This window comes from Salvelinus sp. IW2-2015, linkage group LG16 (assembly GCF_002910315.2).
Source record: "Salvelinus sp. IW2-2015 linkage group LG16, ASM291031v2, whole genome shotgun sequence".
Lineage (NCBI taxonomy): Eukaryota > Metazoa > Chordata > Actinopteri > Salmoniformes > Salmonidae > Salvelinus > Salvelinus sp. IW2-2015.
The window spans coordinates 7,991,724-8,016,503 of NC_036856.1; the positions used below are offsets into that span (position 1 = coordinate 7,991,724).

At 43.0% G+C, this 24,780-nt stretch overlaps 1 protein-coding gene across 3 annotated transcripts in view; it reads left to right on the forward strand.

Moving 5' to 3' along the window:
* LOC111976096 (roquin-1-like) overlaps positions 1 to 18,109 on the forward strand; it is a 30,738-nt gene extending 12,629 nt beyond the window's left edge. Inside the window, exons 3-18 of one of the 3 annotated variants that reach the window (XM_024004842.2) lie at positions 2,722 to 2,842; positions 3,953 to 4,189; positions 4,362 to 4,537; positions 4,735 to 4,935; positions 5,031 to 5,163; positions 5,500 to 5,618; positions 5,958 to 6,070; positions 6,253 to 6,519; positions 6,592 to 6,776; positions 6,959 to 7,344; positions 7,666 to 7,827; positions 7,956 to 8,102; positions 8,480 to 8,687; positions 8,779 to 9,050; positions 9,359 to 9,450; positions 10,641 to 18,109. In XM_024004842.2, the coding sequence (XP_023860610.1) occupies positions 2,722 to 2,842; positions 3,953 to 4,189; positions 4,362 to 4,537; positions 4,735 to 4,935; positions 5,031 to 5,163; positions 5,500 to 5,618; positions 5,958 to 6,070; positions 6,253 to 6,519; positions 6,592 to 6,776; positions 6,959 to 7,344; positions 7,666 to 7,827; positions 7,956 to 8,102; positions 8,480 to 8,687; positions 8,779 to 9,050; positions 9,359 to 9,450; positions 10,641 to 10,806 (2,985 nt within the window). In that variant the 3' untranslated portion in view covers positions 10,807 to 18,109. The remainder of the gene's footprint in view (positions 1 to 2,721; positions 2,843 to 3,952; positions 4,190 to 4,361; positions 4,538 to 4,734; positions 4,936 to 5,030; positions 5,164 to 5,499; positions 5,619 to 5,957; positions 6,071 to 6,252; positions 6,520 to 6,591; positions 6,777 to 6,958; positions 7,345 to 7,665; positions 7,828 to 7,955; positions 8,103 to 8,479; positions 8,688 to 8,778; positions 9,051 to 9,358; positions 9,451 to 10,640) is intronic. The other 2 variants (XM_024004843.2, XM_070447492.1) reach the window with 2 other exon arrangements.
* Positions 18,110 to 24,780: the final 6,671 nt, after the last annotated feature.

Below are 24,780 nucleotides of genomic sequence, written 5' to 3' on the forward strand. Positions count from 1 at the left end.
TGATTGGGTTATTTTGCCTGAAAACCTTCCTAATATAAATAAAATGTTATTTAACTCATCCTGGCAAGAGTGGCCCGAAGGGTGTTTAGCATCCCCAGTGGCTATGCAAGTGTGGAGAGGATATTCTCCGCTGCTGGTCTGATCTCCAGGCTCCATCGCATGAGCCTGAAGCCACAGACTCTGGCCATGCTCATGTTTCTAAAAATGAATTCAAAGGCACTGAGCCTAATAAGGCGTCTTTCGTTTAATTTGTACTTCATTTTAAGTAAGTCACAGCCTATATGCGCAATTTAGACTGATGATTTAATACGACGAAATGTTGTACCAGCCTAGTGTTTCACCCACAAATGCTTCACAATGTATTTCTTTGTAGACTATAGCCTTGAAATAATATAGCCAAAATAATTTTCTTAGGCTCCCTGTCTGGCTCCTGACCTATTTAGTGTTTATATGCTGTTTTAATGACATTTAGCTTATTTGATATTGTGCAGTTCTTACATTTACCTTTTCATGTTTATTCAAATACTTTTCATTCAAATCATATGATTGGTGTCAATACTTAAAAACCAAAAGGTCCAGATAGTCACAGAAATAGATGGGTGTTGGTTAAATTGTGATTTTAATGAATGGAGCTAATTCGGAGCGGCATTTATTTTCCTGTGAGCATGGAGCGGTTCTTAACGGAGCGGTTGGAAAGGATGTGGAGCGGTACACAAGCACCACTCCATGAGTGATGAGCAGGATTTCCAACCGCTGACATACTCTGGCATGAACCCATCTCTCCACCGGCACTAGGGTCAAGGAGGAGCGCACTCACGGAAACTTCACTCTCTGGCGAGAGATCCATTACCTAGTTATCAACTTTTCTACTACTTTTTAGGTACTTTGCAACTACTTGGCATGTTAGCTAATCCTTCCCCTAACTCTGACCGTAACCATTTTAGCTAACCCTTCCCCTAACCTTAACCCTTTTAGCTAACCCTTTCCCTAACCTTAACCCTTTTAGCTAACCCTTCACCAAACCCTAACCTTAATCATTTAACCAAATTCCTAAACTTAACCCTAACCCTTACCCTAGCTAACGTTAACAAGCAAGCTAATGTTATTCGACTAGCTAGAATTCGTAACATATATACGTTTTGCAAATTTGTAACATAATACGATTTGTAATTTAACATATTTCAAATTGGTGATGGGCATACACAAATGAATACATACCATACGAAACGTAATATATCATACTAAATGGAATGTATCGGATTTACGTACAGAATAATACAAAATACTCTGAGACCAGGTTGACACTAGAGGTCGACCGATTATGATGATTATTAATATATATTTGTAATAATGACAATTACAACAATACTGAATTAACACTTTTATTTGAACTTAATATAATACATAGATATTATATATTTAGTCTCAAATAAATAATGAAACACGCTCAATTTGGTTTAAATAATGCAAAAACACAGTTTTGGAGAAGAAAGTAAAAGTGCAATATATGCCATGTAAAGAAGCTAATGTTTAAGTTCCTTGCTCAGAACTTGAGAACATATGAAAGCTTGTGGTTCAATGTTCCCAGTTCTTCAATATTCCCAGTTAAGAAGTTTTAGGTTGTAGGAATTATGACGCGTCGACTATTTCTCTCTATACCATTTGTATTTCATATACCTTTGACTATTGGATGTCCTAATAGGCACTTTAGTATTGCCAGCCTAATCTCAGGAGTTGATAGGCTTGAAGTCATAAACAGCACTGTGACTCAAGCATTGCTAAGAGGTGCTGGCAAACACAGTAAAGTTTGAATGAATGCTTACGAGCGTGCTGCCGTCTACCACCGCTCAGTCAGACTACTATATCAAATCATAGACTTAATTATAAAATAATAAACACAGAAATACGAGCCTTTGGTCATTAATAGGGTCAAATTCGGAAACTATCATTTCGAAAACAAAACGTTTTTTCTTTCAGTCAAATACGGAACCGTTCCATATTTTATCAAACGGGTGGCAACCCTAAGTCTAAATATTGCTGTTACATTGCACTGTTTTATACTGCATAGATGCTTGACCAGGCGTGTCTACCATTAATCGGCCGACCTCTAGTTGAAACTCTCCCTATTCCTCCATCTCTCCACTCTTTTGACAGTGGTAATTTGCACTTGTGTGTCAAGTTGCAAGAGACTGTTCTTTCGATCATGTGTCAGATGTTTGTGAAGGCAAGTGTGCAGGATAGTGCTTCTCTTCCGGATTGTTTAATGGTCTGAAGGAATGTTTGGCCCCATCACATCCTCTATCCTCCATTTTGATTTTTTTTCATCACGTCTGAACCCTGCACCACCATTACTGGTGTGGTTTGCCCTGTGACAAGACATGCTCCACCTTGCATCTACCAAGTGGTTGATCAGAGGATTTGTTCCTACTGCCTACTAGGATACACACATTGAAATGGTTGTACACTTTACCATTTTATTAATCAAAACATTACTATAGCATATCTTTTTTTTTGTCCCTTAAATTCGGTCCGTTTATATGCAGCTGTCTCTTATACACATCTAGATGTGTATAAGAGACAGCACACACACACACACACACACACACACACACACACACACACACACACACACACACACACACACACACACACACAATGGACATGGAAACTATATTTAAACGTGTGTGTTGTGACCATGGTGTGTCTGTTTTCTCTCCCCAGGTGCCCAAGCGGCAGCCTACCACCTTGCTGACGGGCCCAGAGGACATAGCCCACTATGAGGAAGCCAGTGATTGTGTGGAGGAGCTGGCTCTGTACCTGAAACCACTGAGCAACAGCAGAGGTCAGTCAGACACCGCCTCATCCTGCTCACCGTCACAACCATGGCTCATTAATTATGGGGAAAGCTTCTATTCACCCTGCATTAATTTCTCAACATATCATATTTAATAGCATCAGATTCACCCACTCTCCCTTTGTATCCACTCATGACAATCCACATTCTATTCTAGTGCACTAGTGTTCAGTGCCGTGAAGAAGTATTTGCCTCCTTTCTGATTCTCTATTTTGGATACTATCAGATCTTCAACCTTACAAATAACAAAATAATGTATACTTTTAATTAACAAAGTTATGCAACACCCAATCCCCCTGTGTGGAAAAAGTAATTTCCCCGTTACACTCTAACTGGTTGTCCCACATGTATCTACAATGACTGCAACCAAATATTTCCGGTAGTTGTTGATCAGTCTCTCACAGCGCTGTGGAGAAATGAAGGCCCACTCTTGCATGCAGAACCGCCTAGTCAAAGTCCAGACCTAATCCCAATTGAGATGTTGTGGCAGGACTTGAAACGAGCAGTTCATGCTTGAAAGCCCACAAATGTCGCTGAGTTAAAGCAGTTCTGCATGGAAGAGACGTCAGAGCCTGATTAACAACTACAGGAAGCGTTTAACAACTACAGGAAGGGTCATTGCAGCTAAAGGTGGAACAGCCAGTTTTTGAGTGTAAGGGGGCAGTTACTTTTTCACACAGGGGAATTGGGTGTTGCATTACTTTTGTTTATGAAATAAATAAAATAAGTATGTAATTGTTGTTATCTGTTCCCTTTATCTAATATTAGGTTTTGGTTGAAGATCTGATAGCATTCAGTATAAAAAAATACGCAAAACTAGAGAATTATTTTTCACAGCACTGTATTTCGGAATAGCTTGGCATACGGTATAAACAGTGTATTGCCCAAGTCTATTGAATGGTGCTTCTTCTCTCTCCCCCTCCTCACAGCCTCACACTTTCCTTTCATCCTTATCCATTTGCTTTGATCCTCGTGTATTTAACTGTTTCACAATTCCTCCCTTACTGTTGCACTGGTTGTAAGTTGCTATGGATACAACCTCAGGCTCTCTCTCTCTCTCGCTCTCTCACACTCCTCTTCTTCTCTCTCCGGGTGTAGGGTTGAGCACCAGCGGTGCACAAAGCTCTCTGAGTCGGCCCATGCAGAGGAAGCTGGTGACCCTGGTGCACTGTCAGTTGGTGGAGGAGGAGGGCCGGGTAAGGGCCACGCGGGCGGCCAGGTCCCTGGGGGAGCGCACAGTCACTGAGCTCATTCTGCAGCACCAGAACCCCCAGCAGCTCTCCTCCAACCTGTGGGCTGCAGTCAGGGCAAGGGGCTGCCAGTTTCTCGGCCCAGGTAACAAACAGACAGAAGCGCAAGCACAGGCGGGCAAAATAGCGAGCAAGCCACTCATTCACATACACACACACGGCCCAAATGACAGTGTTTCAATTGCATCTGCCCTGAACGACTGAGAAAATGAATGCTATCGGAAGCATGTGAAAATATTATGCATGTGTTGTTGTAGCGATGCAGGAGGAGGCTCTGAAGCTGGTCCTGCTGGCTCTAGAGGACGGCTCCGCTCTGTCCAGGAAGGTCTTGGTGCTGTTTGTGGTCCAAAGGTTAGAGCCACGCTTCCCCCAGGCCTCTAAGACCAGCATAGGCCACGTGGTGCAGCTCCTCTACAGGGCCTCCTGCTTTAAGGTAGGTCTGACTACCTACAAACATACACCTAAACATGGTTCTAAGACCAGCATAGGCCACGTGGTGCAGCTCCTCTACAGGGCCTACTGCATTAGGGCACACAACTGAAACCGTAAAAAAAAAAACGGTGCATTTTCTTCATATTGGTGCCTAATGAACACAACCCTGATGTCCTGTCTGTCACCCTGTGTCTTCAGGTGACCAAGCGAGACGAGGACTCGTCCCTGATGCAGCTGAAGGAGGAGTTCCGGACATACGAGGCACTGCGGCGCGAACATGACTCCCAGATTGTCCAGATCGCCATGGAGGGCGGCCTCCGCATCGCCCCTGACCAGTGGTCCTCTCTGCTCTACGGGGACCAGTCACACAAGTCCCACATGCAGTCCATCATCGACAAGGTACGTAGGAAGTGTGTGTGTATTTTGATGTAACTTAAATGTGAGCCCTAGTGGTGTTGCTGTGTATTTGAACAGAGATTTTGTGTGTGTGTCAGTTGCAGACACCAGCGTCGTTTGCTCAAAGCGTTCAGGAGCTGACCATCGCCCTGCAGAGGACAGGCGACCCGGCCAACCTGAACCGTCTGCGACCACACCTGGAGCTGCTTGCCAACATCGACCCCAGCCCAGGTTGGTCCATTCACAGTACATCAATACCCTTTTCAAACTATCGTTCCGACCCGTACCAAACTGTGCTGGCCCGGATCATTTCTGTACACACTGTCCGCTCAGTACAGTTTTGTTTGGCTTGGCTCGGCAGTGTGAAAAGCCCTCAACACGCTCACTTTAAAAGTTATGTATCAGTAAAAGGAATCCAAATTGTATGCGTTTTTTAAAATGTAAGCGACACTGTGCTGTGCAAGCAAGTCATCACTTTCACAGGGCCTATTAGACCGGGTCCCCAGTGCTCTTCCAAGTATAATGCATTTGACCCCAAAAAATACCCCGTCTTGTCCTCCATCTTAGACTCCCCACCCCCCACGTGGGAGCTGCTGGACACGGGCTTGGTGGCGGTGAAAACGGTGGTGCACGGCCTGGTGGACTTCATCCAGAACCACAGCAAGAAGGGGAGCGACACGCAACAGGTCTGAATCTAGATGCTCAATCCCCCAAAGCATATCAGTAGAATAGGGCTGAAATGATTGATAATACCAGGGTCGTGTTCATTAGGGCACGCAACGGGAAATGTTTTGCAACATAAAACGTAAGGAGTGTTTTTCTTTTTCCAGGTAGTCCCTTCCTGTTTGTCAGTGTTCTTCTTCTGTTTGGTGCCTAATGCATATGACCAATGTTTGAATATTGATTGATACTTGTTAAAGCTAATAATAGCAGTCAATGACTGTCTGCTGGTTTGTGATCTTAACAGTAATAACACCTTTTGTATTTTCCATTATTAACATGCCCTTGTGGTGGCTCCTCCCCAGCCTCCCCAGCACAGTAAATACAAGACGTACATGTGTCGGGACATGAAGCAGAAGGGGGGCTGTCCTCGAGGAGCCAGCTGCACCTTTGCCCACTCTCAGGACGAGCTAGAGAAGTGAGTATTCCACCGTGAGCCACTCCCAATGGGGATCGTTGGGCAGATTTTCAACTTTGAATTTTGTATTGATGTCAATTGTTCATTGCACAGATCCGCTCTGATAGTGTGATAACAATCATTAGGCCAGACACAGGTGTCAACCTCTTTCACTAACCACATATTTCTCCTTCTTTCTGAAGGTATCGTAAGATGAACAAGCGTCTGGCTGCCCGACGGCCCCTCAGCCTATCCTTGACGCAGCTCAACGAGGTAGGCCTATTGCCCGAGGAGGTGGGGATGATGGAGGGGCTGGCCCACAAGGGCCTGACCAATGGCATGGTGGCATCAGTCACAGGCTCCGCCCTGCCCCAGCTCATCTCCCGCGGTGCCGACCCCTCTTATGAGCCCATTATGCGGAAGCCCCAGTCCCAGGGAAGCCACAGTGCCCCTGGCTCTCCCCCTGACTTGTGAGTAGATGGACACACACAGCGTCTGTTACACGTACTCACACACACACTGAAATTCTCTGTCTTTTCCAGACTGGATCCCGTGCCCAATCGGTCCATGGCCTACCCCAGGATGGCAGTGGACCACCTGGCCATGCACAAGCCAGTGCCCAGGGGGCCCCCCATGTATCCCTCACAGCAGGGTGAACATTTCTACCCCCCTGAGCCCAGGGCACCACCATCAGCCATGCAGTACGAGTCCACCCAGTACCCCCCAGGTAAGGCAGAACAGACCACTCTTTTTCCTGTGATTTCCTATGTATCTCAAGCTTATGACGCGTCTGCTGATGAAAGGAAGTGTTTCTCTCTTGGATCAATTAGACTTGTAAATCTCCCAGTGTGGTTCTATTGTGCTTATCTAATACCAATCCTGTTGCCACGCTCTTCTATGTCCTCTCAGGTAACCCCTCTTACCCCTACCAGACCTCCCAGTACCTTCCCCAGCCCCGCTACGTTCGGAACCTCCCTCCCCCTAACGACCCGGCCACGCCCACCTACCCGGAGTCCCCCTACCCCGGCACCTACCCACAGGAGCACGAGTGTCCCCCTCCCCCCCAGCCCTCGGGTCCCCACTTCTCCAACGCCAACCCCCATGGGTACCCACCTCCCCCTCATTACGACGGCCGTCGACACCCCTCCTACCCGCCGCCACCACCACAAACCTATCCCCACCGGGAGGAACCCTCCTCCATGCCTGCGGACGAGGCCTCCAGAGAAAGATACCCTCCCGAAGGTTACCAGCCCACTGGCCCCCACCCCGGCCACATGAGGCCCTACGCCACACGGGTAAGCACACGTCTGCAGTACTAGGCTCTTTATAAATCACAATATCCATAACTCTAAACACCTATGCAATTACTTTTTAGGAGTTTAGTCATCAGCGTTATCCAGATTGAGTAATGACATGACTCAGCCGATTATCACAAGATATGCCATTTAGCGTACAGTCTTGCGTGCGTAATAAAAACACATATTTATATATTTTACATATCGGGAGTGTCAAGAATGTATCATAAGAGTCCAGGATAAATCCGCTGCAAAAAAATGTATTTCCAACGCTGCAAAAAGTGCACTACAGTAAAGGTGTCCACATGTACTGTTGTACAGGAGGATTACAGTCGGCCCCAGCCCACTCCCACTCTGGACTACCTGCACCGCCGACGCCAGGAGATCATGGCCCAGTTGGAGGACAGGAAGCAGGTCACTCCCCCACCCTTTGCCCCCTCGCCCACGCTGCCACACACCTACGAGTCCAACTACACACAGGAGGTAAGAGGCTACACTCGTCTAGTGTTTCTATGGTAGTACGCAGTGGCATCTCGCCCCACGTACTACCGCAGCAGTTAGTCACTTAAAGGAAGAGTTAGCTAATAATAATGTGTGTTTGTGTGTGTCAGCAACAGCAGTACATGGAGAACTCCCAAGTGTTTGCAAAGTACCGTGAGCCAGACTACGCTAGCCAGTACTCTCCTTGGTCATGTGACACCATTGGCTCCTACATTGGCAGCAAGGAGGGGAAGTCTAAAGACAGCATGGAGAGGATTGTGAGTCATCAATCAATATCTAATCTCATTCTGTTTGTTTTGGTGTAAAGCTTGACCACTTTTTAAAGATCTGAATATCTTAAGCTCGACCAAGCTCAAAACATTTTCCAAAAGCTCATCTCTTGTAATAGGGCCAAAATGTCATGTTTCATTTTTGTTGTTGGACAGATGGTTATCTTGCGTTTTACTATTCTATTGGTTGTCCTTGTTGACTGATCAAAGCTCACTTATAGAAATAGTGCTGTGACTTATTCAGAACACGGTTAAGCTCACAAAAGTCTTTCAACTACAGTTTTTCCAGTTTCAGTGGAGTGGGTCTGTACTTTCTTTATGCAACATCTTATAATGTTACCATAATAACTCTCTGGGTTTTGTAGAACACTGAGGGGAAAGGTGCAGAGGGCCAGCGCAGGTCGGCCGAGGCCAGAGACGACGACCCTATCATCCCCTTCGGCTCCCTGCCCACCGTGTCACGCTTCGGGGTGATCTCCCGCACCCCCAAGACGGGTTACCAGATGGCCGGGCCAGGGCAGGCCGTGACCCCCTCACAGGGGACCAACAGCCCCAAACACACTGCTGCAACAGGTACAGGGAGAACACATACACACCTTTTAGGCTTTTTGCTCTGTTTACTCCATTTCGTCAGTGTCTGACCTGCTCTTGTTGTCCACCACAGCGGACTACCCCTATGGGAACGGTGCAGGATGGGGTGTTGCCCCGTACACCCAGCCCCCTCAGGCCCACCTCAGTGAAAGGCCAGTCCAGGAGAGGGAGCAGCTGACGATGGAACTCCAGCAGGTCAATCGGCAGATCAACAAGCAGACTGCCCAGGCGGCCCAGCCCAGCCCGGGGGAGTGGTCGTCGGGGAGCGTCTCCAGCCAACAGCTGAGCCTGGAGCTCCACCATGTGGAGAGGGAGATCGGCAAGAGGACTCGCCAGATAGCCCTGGTGAGAGAGAGAAGGGGGCACAGAGATGGCCAAATATAGATAGAAAGAGCGACAGACTGAAGCAGGAGAGGGCTTTGATCTCTAAAAAGGCTTTGCGAACAGGAGCAGGGCAGTAGGAGCCCTGGGCTAATGTCACCTACTGCTATCCCACTTATAAGACAAAGAGTGAAACACAAGCGAGCCGAACAGGTGCAGCCTCAAAGCTTTTCTACCAAGACAATATTGATGTAGACTCCAAAACGTACAAGCTTTCAGTCTCCCAGTCACTATTGTGGTGAACTGACAGTGGTGCCATTGTCCCCTTGCAGGAGAACCATGTGTCTCATGATGGGAGCGGGGCATACAAGCTGAAGCCCACTGAGAACAAAATGCAGAGAGAGGAGCACTCGTTGGTTCTCAGGTAAACCGCACATTGGGAGACTAGTAGTAGTTTATTTCAACTGCTGTGCCGTAAGGAACCGTTTAGTTTGCCCCATAAATCTCCCGTAACCCCCTAGAGTTGATTTCCGGGGCCCCACTGAAATCTAATTAGCATAATAATAATAAAAAATCCCCATCAAAATCCGTCAGTTTAAGCTAGAACCAGTTTTTTGCATTGGATGTGTCTCAATCCATCGCATCCGCCAATGTCGCACTTCCGCATCTGCAGTGAAAGGTGGCCGAGCTAGAGCGGTGTTTGTCAGACCATGAGACATCCCGAAAGTCCGTCTTCTCACAAAAACGTCTGTAGCATTTGAACGGTTTGGCCTAAACTATTATGACCAATCTGTGGAAAGGTGAGACTCTCACAAACACGATGGTGTTCTCTGCCGGTCTGCCAACTTCTGTCTGTAGCGTCGGAACAATTTGGGCTACACACGAATATATGACCCCTCTGTGGAAAAGTGAGTCTCTCACAAACACGTACAGTACATGTCGGTTGTTTTGCTCTAGGACTCCCACAAGACTCGTCTGAAGGTCCCTGTTACCAAAAATGAATGGAAGCATTCAGAAAGTATTCAGACCCCTTGATTTCCCCCCCCCCCGCTCATTTTGTTAGGTTACAGCCTTATTCTCAAATGGATTAAATATTTTTTCCCCCCTCATCAATCTACACACAATACCCCATAATGACAAGGCAAAAACTGTTTTTATTTTTTTTATTTCGGGTATTACAAGTTTGGCACACCTGTATTTGGGGAGTTTCTCCCATTCTTCTCTGCACATCCTCTCAAGCTCAACCAGTCAAAAGTTTTAGCCTTCTCATTCAAGGGTTTTTCTTCATTCCATTCATGAAGCTGGTTGAGAGAATGCCAAGAGTGTGCAAAGCTGTCATCAAGGCAAAGGGTGGCTACTTTGAAGAATCTCAAATATAAAATATTTAGATTTGTTTAACACATTTTTTGGTTACTACATGATTCCATATGTGTTATTTCATAGTTTTGATGTCTTCGCTATTATTCTACAATGTAGAAAATAGTAAAAATAAAAACCTTTTGAATGAGTAGGTGTGTCCAAACCTTTGACTGGTACTGTACAATAATACAAAATGTTTGGTTCATAATGTTTTCTGTTTCTTTCTGTTTCTCTCTGACCTTTTATTCTCTGCAGTGAGGGCTGTAACGGTTCCAGTTGTGTGCTGCTGGATGGCAGTGTGGCCAGCAGCGTTTTGTCCTGCCTGACCAGCAAGACCTCATCCCTCAGCCTGTCCTCAGACCTCCCCACCACCGGGGGAACTGACCGACAGGAGAACATCGCGATCCACCCGTGTTCCTAGCCACACAACTGGAGTCTGGTACTACAACCACTGCTACAACCAACCAGTCAATTAACCACACAGAGCCTTGGGGAACCCCTCATCCTCTGAACGCTTAAACCTTTCCACCATTTTGAGTGGAACACACAACCAGGTCCTCCAAACTGTCTGGTATGCTCTACCTAAATCCACATTTGCAAGATCTGGTTGAAGCCACTAAGAGCATTTTAACTCCCATCACGAAACATGTGGAGAGAGGCGCAGTCTCTCTCCTCGCTTACAATGGTGAGAGACCGTTGTAGGTTTCTTACAGGGATTTGGGATATAAGGGCTATTAATATCTTAAGTAACTGAAAAAGCCACTGATATGCAAATGTGGACGTAGTGCCTGCATAGACAACGGCGCTTCATTTGATACAACACAAATTGCACACTCGCAACTTTAGTTTGTCTACAACTAAGCAGTATCTGCCGTGAATTTGATATTTTTTTTTCATTTTTTCATTTTGTTATTCTGTGGATGAATGTTGTTTTGTCATATACAATCTCTCACTGCCTTGGAAACCAAGGGTTTTGAGATTTATGCTCCATGAACTCCGAGGTGAACCCAATACTGATCAGAAGAAGAATATAAAGACGAGGCCAGCTCCTTGGTTTCAAATAGACAAGGCCCCCATAATCGCATTGACATAACATCTCAGTCGTTAGCTTCACAATGTGCTACATTTTTAGTAGCATCCCTACAACAATCTTCGTGCTTAGCGTACATACAAGTTCTAAAATGCAGACTTTCTATTTGGAATTAATTGTAAGTTCTTGTAGCTGAGTTGCAATGTTATTCGCAGACCGTGTTTTGTAGAGCGTTTCGTTAAGTTTCACTCTTGCCACTTGAAGATTTCATACTTGGTGCTCTGTTGAAGGAGCACTTTTACATCTGGTCAAAAGCTCTCCATTTCATAGAAACAATACTTGTTGGCAACTGGCTGTGAATAAGTTTTATAAAGCCAAGACACTACAAATTGAAGATGACTTTGGCCTCTTGAAGGCATAGAGTTATCACTTTTCAACTGGGAAGTATTGAGATTTAGTTGAAACTGTAACAAACTAGACAAGGCAAAGGCGTCCCTGCGTCCAGTTGTTAGTTCAGTGGCCTGGACCTCTTTTGGTATCCCCCCTCACAACCACCTTCAGACTCTGGAAAAGGAGATTTACTACAGCCTCTGCCACCCATGCTTTGGGATGGGGCTGATGTGAAAAGGGAAAAGGATATGCACTGAGTACACAAACATTAAGAACACCTGCTCTTTCCATGACATGATCATGACAAGCCATGATCCCTTATTGATGTCACTTCTTAAATCCACTTCAATCAGTTTAGCTGAAGGGGAGGAGGCGGGTTAAAGAAGGATTTTTAAGCCTTGAGACAATTGAGACATGGATTGTGTATGTGTGACATTCAGAGGGTGAATGGGCAAGACAAAATATGTGCCTTTGAACAGGGTATGGTAGTAGGTGCCAGGCGCACCGGTTTATGTCAAAAAACTGCACAGCTGCTGGGTTTTTCACGCTCAACATTTTCCCGTGTGTATCAAGAATGGTCCAACACCCAAAGGACATCCAGCCAACTTGACACAACTGTGGGAAGCATTGGAGTCAACATGGGCCAGCATCCCTGTGGAACGCTTTCGACACCTTGTAGAGTCCGTCCCCGGACGATTTGAAGGTGTTCTGAGGGCTTAACCGGGTGCAACTCAATATCAGGAAGGTGTTCCTAAAGTTTGGTATACTCAGTGTACATTTAGGCTTGGCATTCAAGCGGTTTTTCTTTTCTTTTATGCAGCGAGGGATTGGGTGGGAGGGAGTCACGTGTCAAGCATTCGTCTGCTGTTGATTGGGTGGCCAGAGATGGGAAGATGGAGTAAAAAGAAACAGAGGAACGAAGCCGGACATTAACCATGGCTAGAATTTGAGACATTGATCTACAAAGCGTATATTTTGCACTTTCATAGCTTTAAGGATTGTTTGTACTGAGGATATGTATTTATTCATATGTATTTTCATCCTGAGGATGGATATAACATTGAAAGGTAAAACTTACAACCCGCATTCTGTTTTAAGAATGTGTAGTCGTTGATAGCCATGGCTGCGCCCTAAGGCCATAATAGAGTTGATCATGTACAGAGCAGGGTTAAAACAGACACTCTGTTTTTATTCATCAATCTACTGTATACTTCCTAGTAAAAAAAATGTTTTAAAGATTGGGTGGAGGTTCACTTCCCTCATTGTGACACGGTATGCTATCTCACATACCCATAACACGGTGAATGACAGGAAAGGTGAAATTCCTACTTCAGTTCCTCCTCATCTCCACTCTGATCACCTTTTTCAGCAACCGCAGCGAACATTTGTGTCGTTTTTATTTTAACTTCCAAGAAGTTGCTCTAGTAAAAGGGTTTCTGTTGTTTTCCTGGAGAGGTTAATCATTTCTGGATGGGGGTTAGTGCGTAGGTGGGGACAGGCCACTGAACTGGGCTATGGCAGAGCTAGAGTTAGCTAAGCAGTTAGTATCACTGGATAAACAACCGCAGAACCACCTCAGCAGGGTGGGAGGAGACAAAGTGACATTTTGACGCTGCCAAAGTGTTTTTGCCAAGTGTTTTTTCCAAAATATGAACAAATTCAAAGTGCAGCAGTTTTACAGTTGGATAATGTGCATTGATGTTGCAATCTGAATTGATATTTCTAAATATTGAAGTATTTGGAATAGTGCAGTCACGTTTGACACTAGCGTCACCTTATTGTGTTGTCGGTTACACCTCTCTTACAATCCTATTTCGGCAGTAGAAATATATTAAATAGTACTAACCAGTTATTGCATTTATTTCAAGTAATTCAACATCTTTAGTTAACTACTTGGCACTGAATGGTATTCACCGCTAATGTATCCCTAAAAAAACAAAACTAACAATAAATAAAAGTAATACGGATAATGTTACTATCAGATACACGCAGACTATGAAATTAAGAACAACAAGTTTGCTTGCTGTACATACATTCACAGAATGTATTTAAGTTTCATTGTGAAATGATGGCTGGGATATTCCATTTGAATTCACAAGATATCCAACGACTGGAATAGTCACTTGTTTTAATCAAGTCTTTGTCTTCGTGGAAATATTTAAGTATGTTATACATGTTTTTAGTTACATCTCACTTTTTGAGATTTTTTATTTGAGATGTGAAACAGCTTACACTGTATGTGCATAACCTATACTGCATTGGCTTTTTGCAAAGCCAGACAATGACATTGACTTAAGTCCATTTTTCTCCTATAGAAGTTCTGTGCACATGACATTGAAATATTCATTGGACCTCGAAGGTTGCTGTCTTTTTGAGCATTCACTCGTTTTAACCGTTTTCTGTACTCATTTCAGAGCATTAGATTTGTTTGTTGGCATTCTAGCTAGCAATATCATGGAAAATGACTGTTAATCAGACCATAATGTAGACGACTCAATGCGGTTTGTGTTACTCTTCATGCTAACCACAACCAATGGTCCCTTCATACCTCATCGTATTAATTCAAACAGATTTTCAAGGAGATGATGACACAATCCCAATACGTTATCTCGCTTTAGTGGCCTCTGTGTCATCGGGTTTTTGGCACGAATGTGACTTCAAACTATTGTCATAGTGGGAAATGAATTGCGTCGTAGTGTAGAGCCATCGTGGTGGCTAAATTATGGTGGTTGTTGTAGTAGTTATAGAAGTTCATAGGAAAAGAGAAAGTATGTATCATTGTGCAAAATGTGCACCTGTAGTTTGGGGGCTGAACAGAACTGCAGGCAACTATGCTGTGTACATACACAGACAAAAATATTTAAATGTCTGGGGAAAATGTGGTCAGTGACAACCATTTGGCGTAATCACAAGATTATTATATGTGTATCATGCAGTGTTTCCCCTATGTTAATTTAACACGGCATAAGCCATGGCAAAATGTGTAGTATTGCAGGAAACTAGCTTTGAAAATAGTATGATTTTCTCCCCCCGCCCATGCCAAAATGTGTAGTATTGCAGGAAATTTACGTTAAAACATACAATTTTTTATCTCTGTGACCAAGAGGACGGCCTCAACAGTTGGTCGTAGACCGTCCCATACCATTGCCCCCCCCAACTTTGACACAACTGCGCAAAAAAATCATTGGGGAAACACTGATCATGTATGTGCTCAATTAGGTCTAAATCATACTGACCTGTTTGACCTCTGTGGCTTTGACAGCCCTGAGATGTACCAAGAATACACTGGTACTACTAAGCCTGAATAAATGCCAGGAGCGTCACTTCTGTTCTCTGAAGAGCAGTGCTTACAAATATCTGTCAAACCATTCAGTAAAAATCAACTCCAACAATCCTTCCAATTGCATTTGGACTTACGGCTGTATCAGACGGCTTGATGTATTTGGACATGCTGTATGTTCCTCCATCAGCGTCATCATCAAGACAACATGTCTCATAAACGGCTGAGTCATTGCTCTCTGAATGTGGATTAATAATGCACACTTTTGTCTTGAAGGTGTGCAGACACCTTTTTACAGAGAACGTCAAAGTCCTCTGAGGACCTGGTTGAGAGTTGTTGGTGTGTTAGCCGCTAGGGGATGCTAATTTACCAACTTGTGGGATCACTCTGAACGTGGGTCAACGTACAGCTTTACCATGACTTGACTCCGTATTGAGGAATTGGACTAATAATGTACGTTCTTTGTACATTTATTCAGTTATTCACCTCTTTTATTTGATGTGTTTGTTACTATTTTGTAGACCAATATAAACTGGTCTCTCGAGACATCTTAAAAACACCAATTTTGGTGGGACCTCTTTAAAAAAAATGTATACCGTAATCGCTATGTAACATTATTATACTATTGTTGTTTTTGGTGTTACTATTGCTTGGGAAAGCGCTATTGACCTTTGAACAATCGTAAAGATTGGATACAAAAGCCTTGCTGTAATGCATTGTAGAGACAGAATTTGGGGAAGGTTCAAAAGAATGTAACACTTTGAAATGGTTTGTTATATTGCCATGCTTCATGGGTTAGGCTACTTCTTAAAGGGAAATTCCGCCACTTTTCAACGTCATTGATCATCACCAAACCAGTGTCTACATATGTGAAAACAGCACGTTTCTATGACCTGTGGTTAAAATGACAAAGGTCCTAAAAAAATGCTTCTCTGGGACATCACAGAGTAGGATTATAAGTTTTAAAAAACAACAAAAAAAACATTGATTTTCAAAACCGGCAATGAGTTTATAGCCCAAGGGAGGGTATTTTCATGGTCCCCGTGTCACCGCAAATCGCATAGTGTTTGAAAATCACTGTTTTTAAAATGTAGCTTTTGATGTCATCGGGTAGAATGTAACTTTTTTAAATTTTTCAACAAAACGTAGAAATGCACCGTTTACACATATGTTGACAATGGTATTGTGCTGGAGATAATGAAAATGAGGTTGAAAAGTGGTGGAGTTTGTCCCTTTAATATGCTGTGGTTTCTAAGAACTGCTTTCGATCAGAGGTATTAACCAGAAGGAACTGCCATTGCCCGCACTGGGAAAGTGAATTACCTCTTAAGTTAACTACTGCGGTTCAAAGCCCTGTCTGTTGCTCAATAATTTTTTCATATTTAAGTGTTTGAAAAAAGGTGAACATTTTGCACCAGTGCAAATTAATATAATATTAAAACTTAAACATGTATGTTCAAATATGTCCTTATAAATGTACGTTTTCATTTTGAAGTATTCACTTCTTTAGAAAAAATTGGTGGGAAAATGTATCCTTTTAATGTGTCTGCATGAGAATTCTCTTCACTCCATACCTTCACTGCTATATTTTGAATACTGTCTGTTCTCAGTCGTTCTATTGTTGAGCGCACTGATTGAGGCTTAAGAAATGTGACGAGCTTTCCAGCAGGTTGACTATTTCAAAGTTTAAGATGCATACCTACAGGCTTGTCTATACAGTACATCCATCAACTTGCAGCTGTTAATTAAACTCCTTCAAGAGTCAGCATTTATATTAAATGGTCTCTACAAATCAGCTGTGCAAAGATGAGTCAATCAGCTGATTTGCCAATGCAGAGCCGGGGAACCGCTTATCCTTTGAGACAAAGGAGTTCAGTGCCAGAATCTACACTTGTAAAACTGCAACGCAAGTTAATATTAAAGATCCATTGATACCGGGAAACTCACCTGTTTGTTTACATAGCCATTTTGTGTCTTTCATACAAACCAAGAAAATAGTTTGGGCTGTCGTAGCATGGTCTGTGTTTGATTTAGAGGAAAGACATCTGCCATTTCCAAGGGGCTTTTATTTTTCCAACCCTTCTAGAAGGTTGTCTGTTTTTTGAAGTTGTGGAGAGAAGATCCCGGTAGTCTTATTTTATGCTTCCTAATTTAAATGAAGTGTGTGTGTGTGATGATTGACTCGTATTGGGTAAACGCAGTAACATTTGATAGTAGGATAGCCATACACCAAGACAACACGAGTAACTGAATTATTTTCCAAGAATGTTACTTTCTTGTCCAGGAAATGTCTTCAGTTATTCATTGAGTTTTTACTAAATACTGCGGAATTAATTACTTCTTTGGACGTAGTTGTCCTTATTAGCAATCCTATCAGTGTTCCCCCTATATTCATTACAAAGCGGTGGCCCACCTCTGCTTAATTGTTGCCACCGCTGCAAACAAGTAGCACAGGATCACTTAACTTTTAAGTGAATATGAAATGTAACATTAACCCACATTGTAACACCTCACACACTGACAGGCAATGGGTATTATTGGGAGTTGATTTCCATGTGAGTGGCCATGTCCCAATGGGAGAGACCGCTTCCTTTCGTTTTCTCTTTCTCTTGTTCACGCTGAACATACTCATTGGTTTGGGAACTGTAATTGGGACATGTAATTGGTTTGGGAAATGTAATTGCTTTTGATTACTACTACCCAAGTTTTCTTGTAAGAATTTGCTTAATTAAATTAAGGTACATGTTTAACTTCAACATGATGAAGAAAATGTTTGTTTTTATATTATACTCCCTTAAGGAATGTTTAGAATATTTTTCCAATGTGGATGTAGCTGTTATACCATTTTTCTTTTGTTAAAGAATTCACTGTGTGAAAATTGGATTGCATTTTTGTATAATACAATTGCTTTTGGGGGGGGGTACTAGGGGGAAAACTAACTGGAAGTTTGAAGTAAATGTAACTTATGTGCAACAGTGATTCTTTACTGGCAGGGACTGTAATTAAATAATATTGTGAAACTGATGCTTTTTTAGCTGTCATTTGTATTTCTACAAACACACACAACTAATGGGCAGCATTACCGCAAAAATGGAAGAGGCAAGTGGAAGGGGGAAGAAGTAAGGAACTTGTCTGTTGGCCCTGCATTCGTTTTTTGCGATTGCTTACACACTTGTTGCGGAATTTGTCTCATTGTGTTAACTCTACACACAAGTTAAATAAGACGCAACACTTTGAGATAAACATCTCACTTGTATGTCAAAATGAAACTGTTCCTCTCAAATGGAACCCTGTACAGCTGCTTCATCGTAAGTTGGTGTTGACCCAAGATGCGACAGAGTGTCGACATACTGACACGGTTGATATTATGGAATGTTGTGGGATCGGTAATGATTTACCCTCGTAGTTGATGTAGGCGGATGGTGTTGTTTGCCAACACTAGATTGACAATGGCCAGTTCCTGTTGATGGGTGAACAGACGTTGCCTTCCACCCTCAGGAGGTCGTCTGGCAGTTCTGTAGAAAATACAAGAATGTCATTGGTTAGGTTCTTTTTTACATACTGTACACAGTAACATCAAAAGTGTATTACATGTACTTCACAGCACTATACTTATTTTTTTTGTTCACTGAGGAGCATAGACCTAATATTGTAGGACTACATTGTATTGTACTGTGATGCAGAATGATGTGCAACAATTACATATGTACAGTCTAGTGTAGAAAGTTGAAGACATACCTGTTCTCCAGTCTAAATGTCCGTATTATGGATGCTACCGTGTAGCGACTCAGGTTGGGCTGGACTCTCTGCCTCCCTCATCGTCAGGCCATGATTTATGACATGGTCCACCAAAGCGGCCCTAATGTCGTCGGAAATATGTCTCTGTCTATTGCCTGGTCCCCTTCTTTGTTCTTGTCCTCGTCATCATCCTACTCCTTTCTCTACCTCTCACTCTTACTCTCACTGCCTCCATGTTTGCAAATTTCTCACCAAAGAGGTGAGCTTACCTGCGGTTTATTTGTAGTGCTAAGGCTCAGACTAATTGGTGTTCAATTACAGTATGTGTTTTTGTGTGTGGGTGTTGCCAATTTCAGGTATGTTTTTCATGTTTTCCCAATGATTGCAAGAGATTTTATTCTTGAACAAAGTGTCTAATGTAAAGTGTGTTGCTTAATTGCAAACAAAGTGCAAAGCAGAAAATGTGTTTGTACTTTTGGTGCCTTTGTTTAAGGCATGGTTACAAAAGTTAAGGTTTTGATGCTTTTGTCAAAGCATTCACTTCTAGTGTGTAAGCAATCGACAAAAACTGTAAAGACCAAAATTGGTTAAAGACAATTGTACCGATTCCATGGCAGATGGTTTATGAACTGATACACAAAACGACGCCGTATTCAAAACTTAGAATTTTTCAATTTCAATTATAATACAAAATTCTTGCAACCAATATGTTCCATATATCAGCAAAAAAAGAAATGTCCCTTTTTCAGGACCATGTCTTTCAAAGATAATTTGTAAAAATCCATATAACTTCACAGATCTTCATTGTAAAGGGTTTAAAACACTGCTTGTTCAATGAACCATAACCTGTGGAACGGTCATTAACAGCTTAGGCAATTAAGGTCACAGTTATGAAAACTTAGGACACGAGGCCTTTCTTCTGACTCTGAAAAACACCAAAAGAAAGATGCCCAGGGTCCCTGCTCATCTGCGTGAACGTGCCTTAGGCTTGCTGCAAGGAGGCATGAGGACTGCAGATGTGGCCAGGGCAATAAATTGCAATGTCCGTACTGGGAGATGCCTAAGACAGGGAGACAGGACGGACAGCTGATTGTCCTCGCAGTGGCAGACAATGTGTAACAACACCTGCGCAGGATCGGTACATCCGAACATCACACCTGTGGGACAGGTATAGGTTGGCAACAACTGCCCGAGTTACACCAGGAACACACAATCCCTCCATCAGTGCTCAGACTGTCCGCAATAGGCTGAGAGAGGCTGGACTAAGAGCTTGTAGGCCTGTTGTAGTAAGGCAGGTCCTCACCAGACATCACCGGCAACCACGTCGCCTATGGGCACAAACCCACTGTCGCTGGACCAGACAGGACTGGCAAAAAGTGCTCTTCACTGACGAGTCGTGGTTTTATCTCACCAGGGGTGATGGTCGGATTCACGTTTATCGTCAACGGAATGAGCGTTACACCGAGGCCTGTACTCTGGAGCGGGATCGATTTGGAGGTGGAGGATCTGGGGCGGTGTGTCACAACATCATCGGACTGAGCTTGTTGTCATTGCAGGCAATCTCAACGCTGTGCGTTACAGGGAAGACATCCTCCTCTCTCATGTGGTACCCTTCCTGCAGGCTCATCCTGACATGACCCTCCAGCATGACAATGCCACCAGCCATACTGCTCGTTCTGTGCGTGATTTCCTGTAAGACAGGAATGTCAGTGTTCTGCCATGGCCAGCGAAGAGCCCGGATCTCAATTCCAGTCCATGAGGAGATGCAGCTGGTGGCCACACCAGATACTGACTGTTACTTTTGATTTTGACCCACCCCCCTTTGTTCAGGGACACATTATTCCATTTCTGTTAGTCACATGTCTGTGGAACTTGTTCAGTTTATGTTTCAGTTGTTGAATCTTATGTTCATACAAATATTTACATGTGTTAAGTTTGAAAATCAATGCAGTTGACAGCGAGAGGACGTTTCTTTTTTTGCTGAGTTTATATAGGGATAGAACCATCTCAGCAGATTTTGCTGCGAAGAGACAATCATTAGATCATTTGTTTTGGTACTGTCCATATGTAGCTGATTTTTGGTTGCAGGTTCAGGAATGGCTGAAGAATTACAACATTCACCTGGAGCTAACTCTGCAGATAGCACTGCTGGGTGATTTGAAAAGTAATAGTCAATCGATCAAGAATCTAATATTTTAGCAAAAAAAATGTATCTTTAATTGACAATCTGTAGAAACTATGAGCATAGAAAGGTTCAGAACTTTTGTGAAACATCACAGCTGAAAAATATATGGCAAAGGGAAATCAAAACTGGATGGTGTTAAGAGATAAGACGTTGAGTGGAGCTGAAGGGTGGAACTATAAACAACTGATGTAAAATGTACTGTGTCCGTAAAATGTATATACAGTAGGTTCAGAACTTTTGTGAAACAGCACAGTTTAAAAAAAATGGCAAATAGTAACTGTACGGTCTTCAGAGAATTACCTGGATTTCTGCATAAATTAGTAATAAAATGTGATCTGATCTTCATCTAAGTCACAGCAATAGACAAACACAGTCTGCTTGAACTAATAACACACAAATTATTGTATTTTTCTTGTCTATATTGAATACAGCATTTAAACATTCACAATGTAGGTTGGGAAAAGTATGTGAACCCCTAGGCTAATCACTTCTCCAAAAGCTAATTGGAGTCAGGCGTCAGCTAACCTGGAGTCCAATCAATGAGACAAGATTGGAGGTGTTGGTTAGAGCTGCCCAGTCAAGAGTCCTGACCTCAATCCGATTGAGATGCTATGACATGACCTCGAGAGCAGTTCACACCAGACATTCCAAGAATATTGCTGAACTGAAACAGTTTTGTAAAGAGGAATGGTACAAAATTCCTCCTGACCATTGTGCAGTTCTGATCCGCAACTACATAAAACGTTTGGTTGAGGTTATTGCTACCAAAGGAGGGTCAACCAGTTATTAAATCCAAGGGTTCACATACTTTCCCCACCCTGCACTGTGAATATTTACACGGTGTGTTAAATAAAGACATGAAAATGTATAATTGTGTGTGTTATTAGTTTAAGCAGACTGTGTTTGTCTATTGTTTTGATCAGATCAAATTCTATGACCAATTTAAGCAGAAATCCAGGTAATTCCAAAGGGTTCACATACTTTTTCTTGCAACTGTAGATGGGAGGGGTTGAGGGTAGTTGAAGGATGAAAAAAATAAAGGAAAGACAACTATTGTAGAATACATTGTGTCCGTAAAATGTATATACAGTGCATTTGGGAAAGTATTCAGACCCCTTTTTCCACAGCCTTACTCTAAAATTGATTAAATTAAACATCATCAGTCTACACACAATACCCCATAATGACAAAGCGAAAACAGGTTTTTAGAAATTTTTGCAAATGTATTAAAATGCAAAAACATCGTGTTTACATACACTACCGGTCAAAAGTTTTTCTTTATTTTTACTATTTTCTACATTGCAGAATAATGGTGAAGACATCAAAATAACACACATGGAATCATGTAGTAACCAAAAAAGTTTTATACAAATGAAAATACACTGCTCAAAAAAATAAAGGGAACACTTAAATAACACAATGTAACTCTAAGTCAATCACACTTCTGTGAAATCAAACTGTCCACTTAGGAAGCAACACTGATTGACAATAAATTTCACATGCTGTTGTGCAAATGGAATAGACAAAAGGTGGAAATTATAGACAATTAGCAAGACACCCCCAATAAAGGAGTGGTTCTGCAGGTGGTGACCACAGACCACTTCTCAGTTCCTATGCTTCCTGGCAGATGTTTTGGTCACTTTTGAATGCTGGCGGTGCTTTCACTCTAGTGGTAGCATGAGACGGAGTCTACAACCCACACAAGTGGCTCAGGTAGTGCAGCTCATCCAGGATGGCACATCAATGCGAGCTGTGGCAAGAAAGTTTGCTGTGTCTGTCAGCGTAGTGTCCAGAGCATGGAGGCGCTACCAGGAGACAGGCCAGTACATCGGGAGACGCGGAGGAGGCCGTAGGAGGGCAACAACCCAGCGCAGGACCGCTACCTCCGCCTTTGTGCAAGGAGGAGCACTGCCAGAGCCCTGCAAAATGACCTCCAGCAGGCCACAAATGTGCATGTGTCTGCTCAAACGGTCAGAAACAGACTCCATGAGGGTGGTATGAGGGCCCGACGTCCACAGGTGGGGGTTGTGCTTACAGCCCTATTTGGTGAAAGACCAAGTCCATATTATGGCAAGAACAGCTCAAATAAGCAAAGAGAAATGACAGTCCATTATTACTTTAAGACATGTAGGTCAGTCAACATGGAACATTTCAAGAACTTTGAAAGGTTCTTCAATTGCAGTCGCAAAAAACATCAAGCGCTATGATGAAACTGACTCTCATGAGGACCGCCACCGGAATGGAAGACCCAGAGTTACCTCTGCTGCAGAGGATAAGTTCATTAGAGTTACCAGCTCAGAAATTGCAGCCCAATAAATGCTTCACAGATTTCAAGTAACAGACATCTCAACATCAACTGTTCAGAGGAGACTGTGTGAATCAGGCCTTCATGGTCGATTTGCTGTAAAGAAGCCACTACTAAAAGCACCAATAATAAGAAGACTTGCTTGGGCCAAGAAACAAGAGCAATGGACATTAGACCGGTGAAAATGTTGTCATTTTGTGGTGTCCAAATTTGCGATTTTTGGATCCAACCGCCGTGTCTTTGTGAGACGTGGTGTGGGTGAATGGATGATCTCCGCCTGTGTATTTCCCACCGTAAAGCATGGAGGAGGAGGTGTTATGTGTGGGGGTGCTTTGCTGGTGACACTGTCAGTGATTTATTTAGAATTCAAGGCACACTTAACCAGCATGGCTACAACAGCATTCTGCAGCGATACGCCATCCCATCTGGTTTGGCTTAGTGGGACTATCATTTGTTTTTCAACAGGACAATGACCCAACACACCTCCAGGCTGTGTAAGGGCTATTTTACCAAGAAGGAGAGTGATGGAGTGCTGCATCAGATGACCTGGCCTCCACAATCCCCCGACCTCAACCAAATTGAGATGGTTTGGGATGAGTCAGACCGCAGAGTGAAGGAAAAGCAGCCAACAAGTTCTCAGCATATGTGGAAAATCCTTCAAGACTGTTGGAAAAGCATTCCAGGTGAAGCTGTTTGAGAGAATGCCAAGAGTGTGCAAAGCTGTCATCAAGGCAAAGGGTGGCTACTTTGAAGAATCTATATACAAATAAAATATATTTATTTGTTTAACACTTTTTGGTTACTACATGATTCCATATGTGTTATTTCATAGTTTTGATGTGTTCACTATTATTCTACAATGTAGAAAATAGTAAAAATATAGAAAAACTCTTGAATGATAGGTGTTCTAAAACTTTTGACTGGTACTGTATATGTACAATGTTTTTAATGGGAGATTGAAAATGATGCAGACAATTACATTGATGGAAGCTACAATCTGCAACATTAACGCACACAGCTGTTAATGTGATGTAGAGCAACATCTTTCTCTTAGATGTACTAACTTTAAGCATCAGCTATCTGAGCAGCTTACCGATCGCTGCAGCTGTACACAGCCCATCTGTAAATAGCCCACCCAACTACCTACCTCATCCCCATATTGTTTTATTAACATTTTTTGCACACCAGTATTTCTACTTGCACATCATCATCTGCACATCTATCACCCCAGTGTTAATTTGCTAAATTGTAATTACTTCACTACTATTGGCCTATTTATTGCCTTACCTCCTTACTCCATTTGCACACACTGTATATAGATTTTTCTATTGTGTTATTGACTACTTTTGTTTAATCCATGTGTATCTCTGTGTTGTTTTTTGTCGCACTGCTTAGCTTTATCTTGGCCAGGTCGCAGTTGTAAATGAGAACTTGTTCTCAACTGGCCTACCTGGTTAAAAAAGGTGA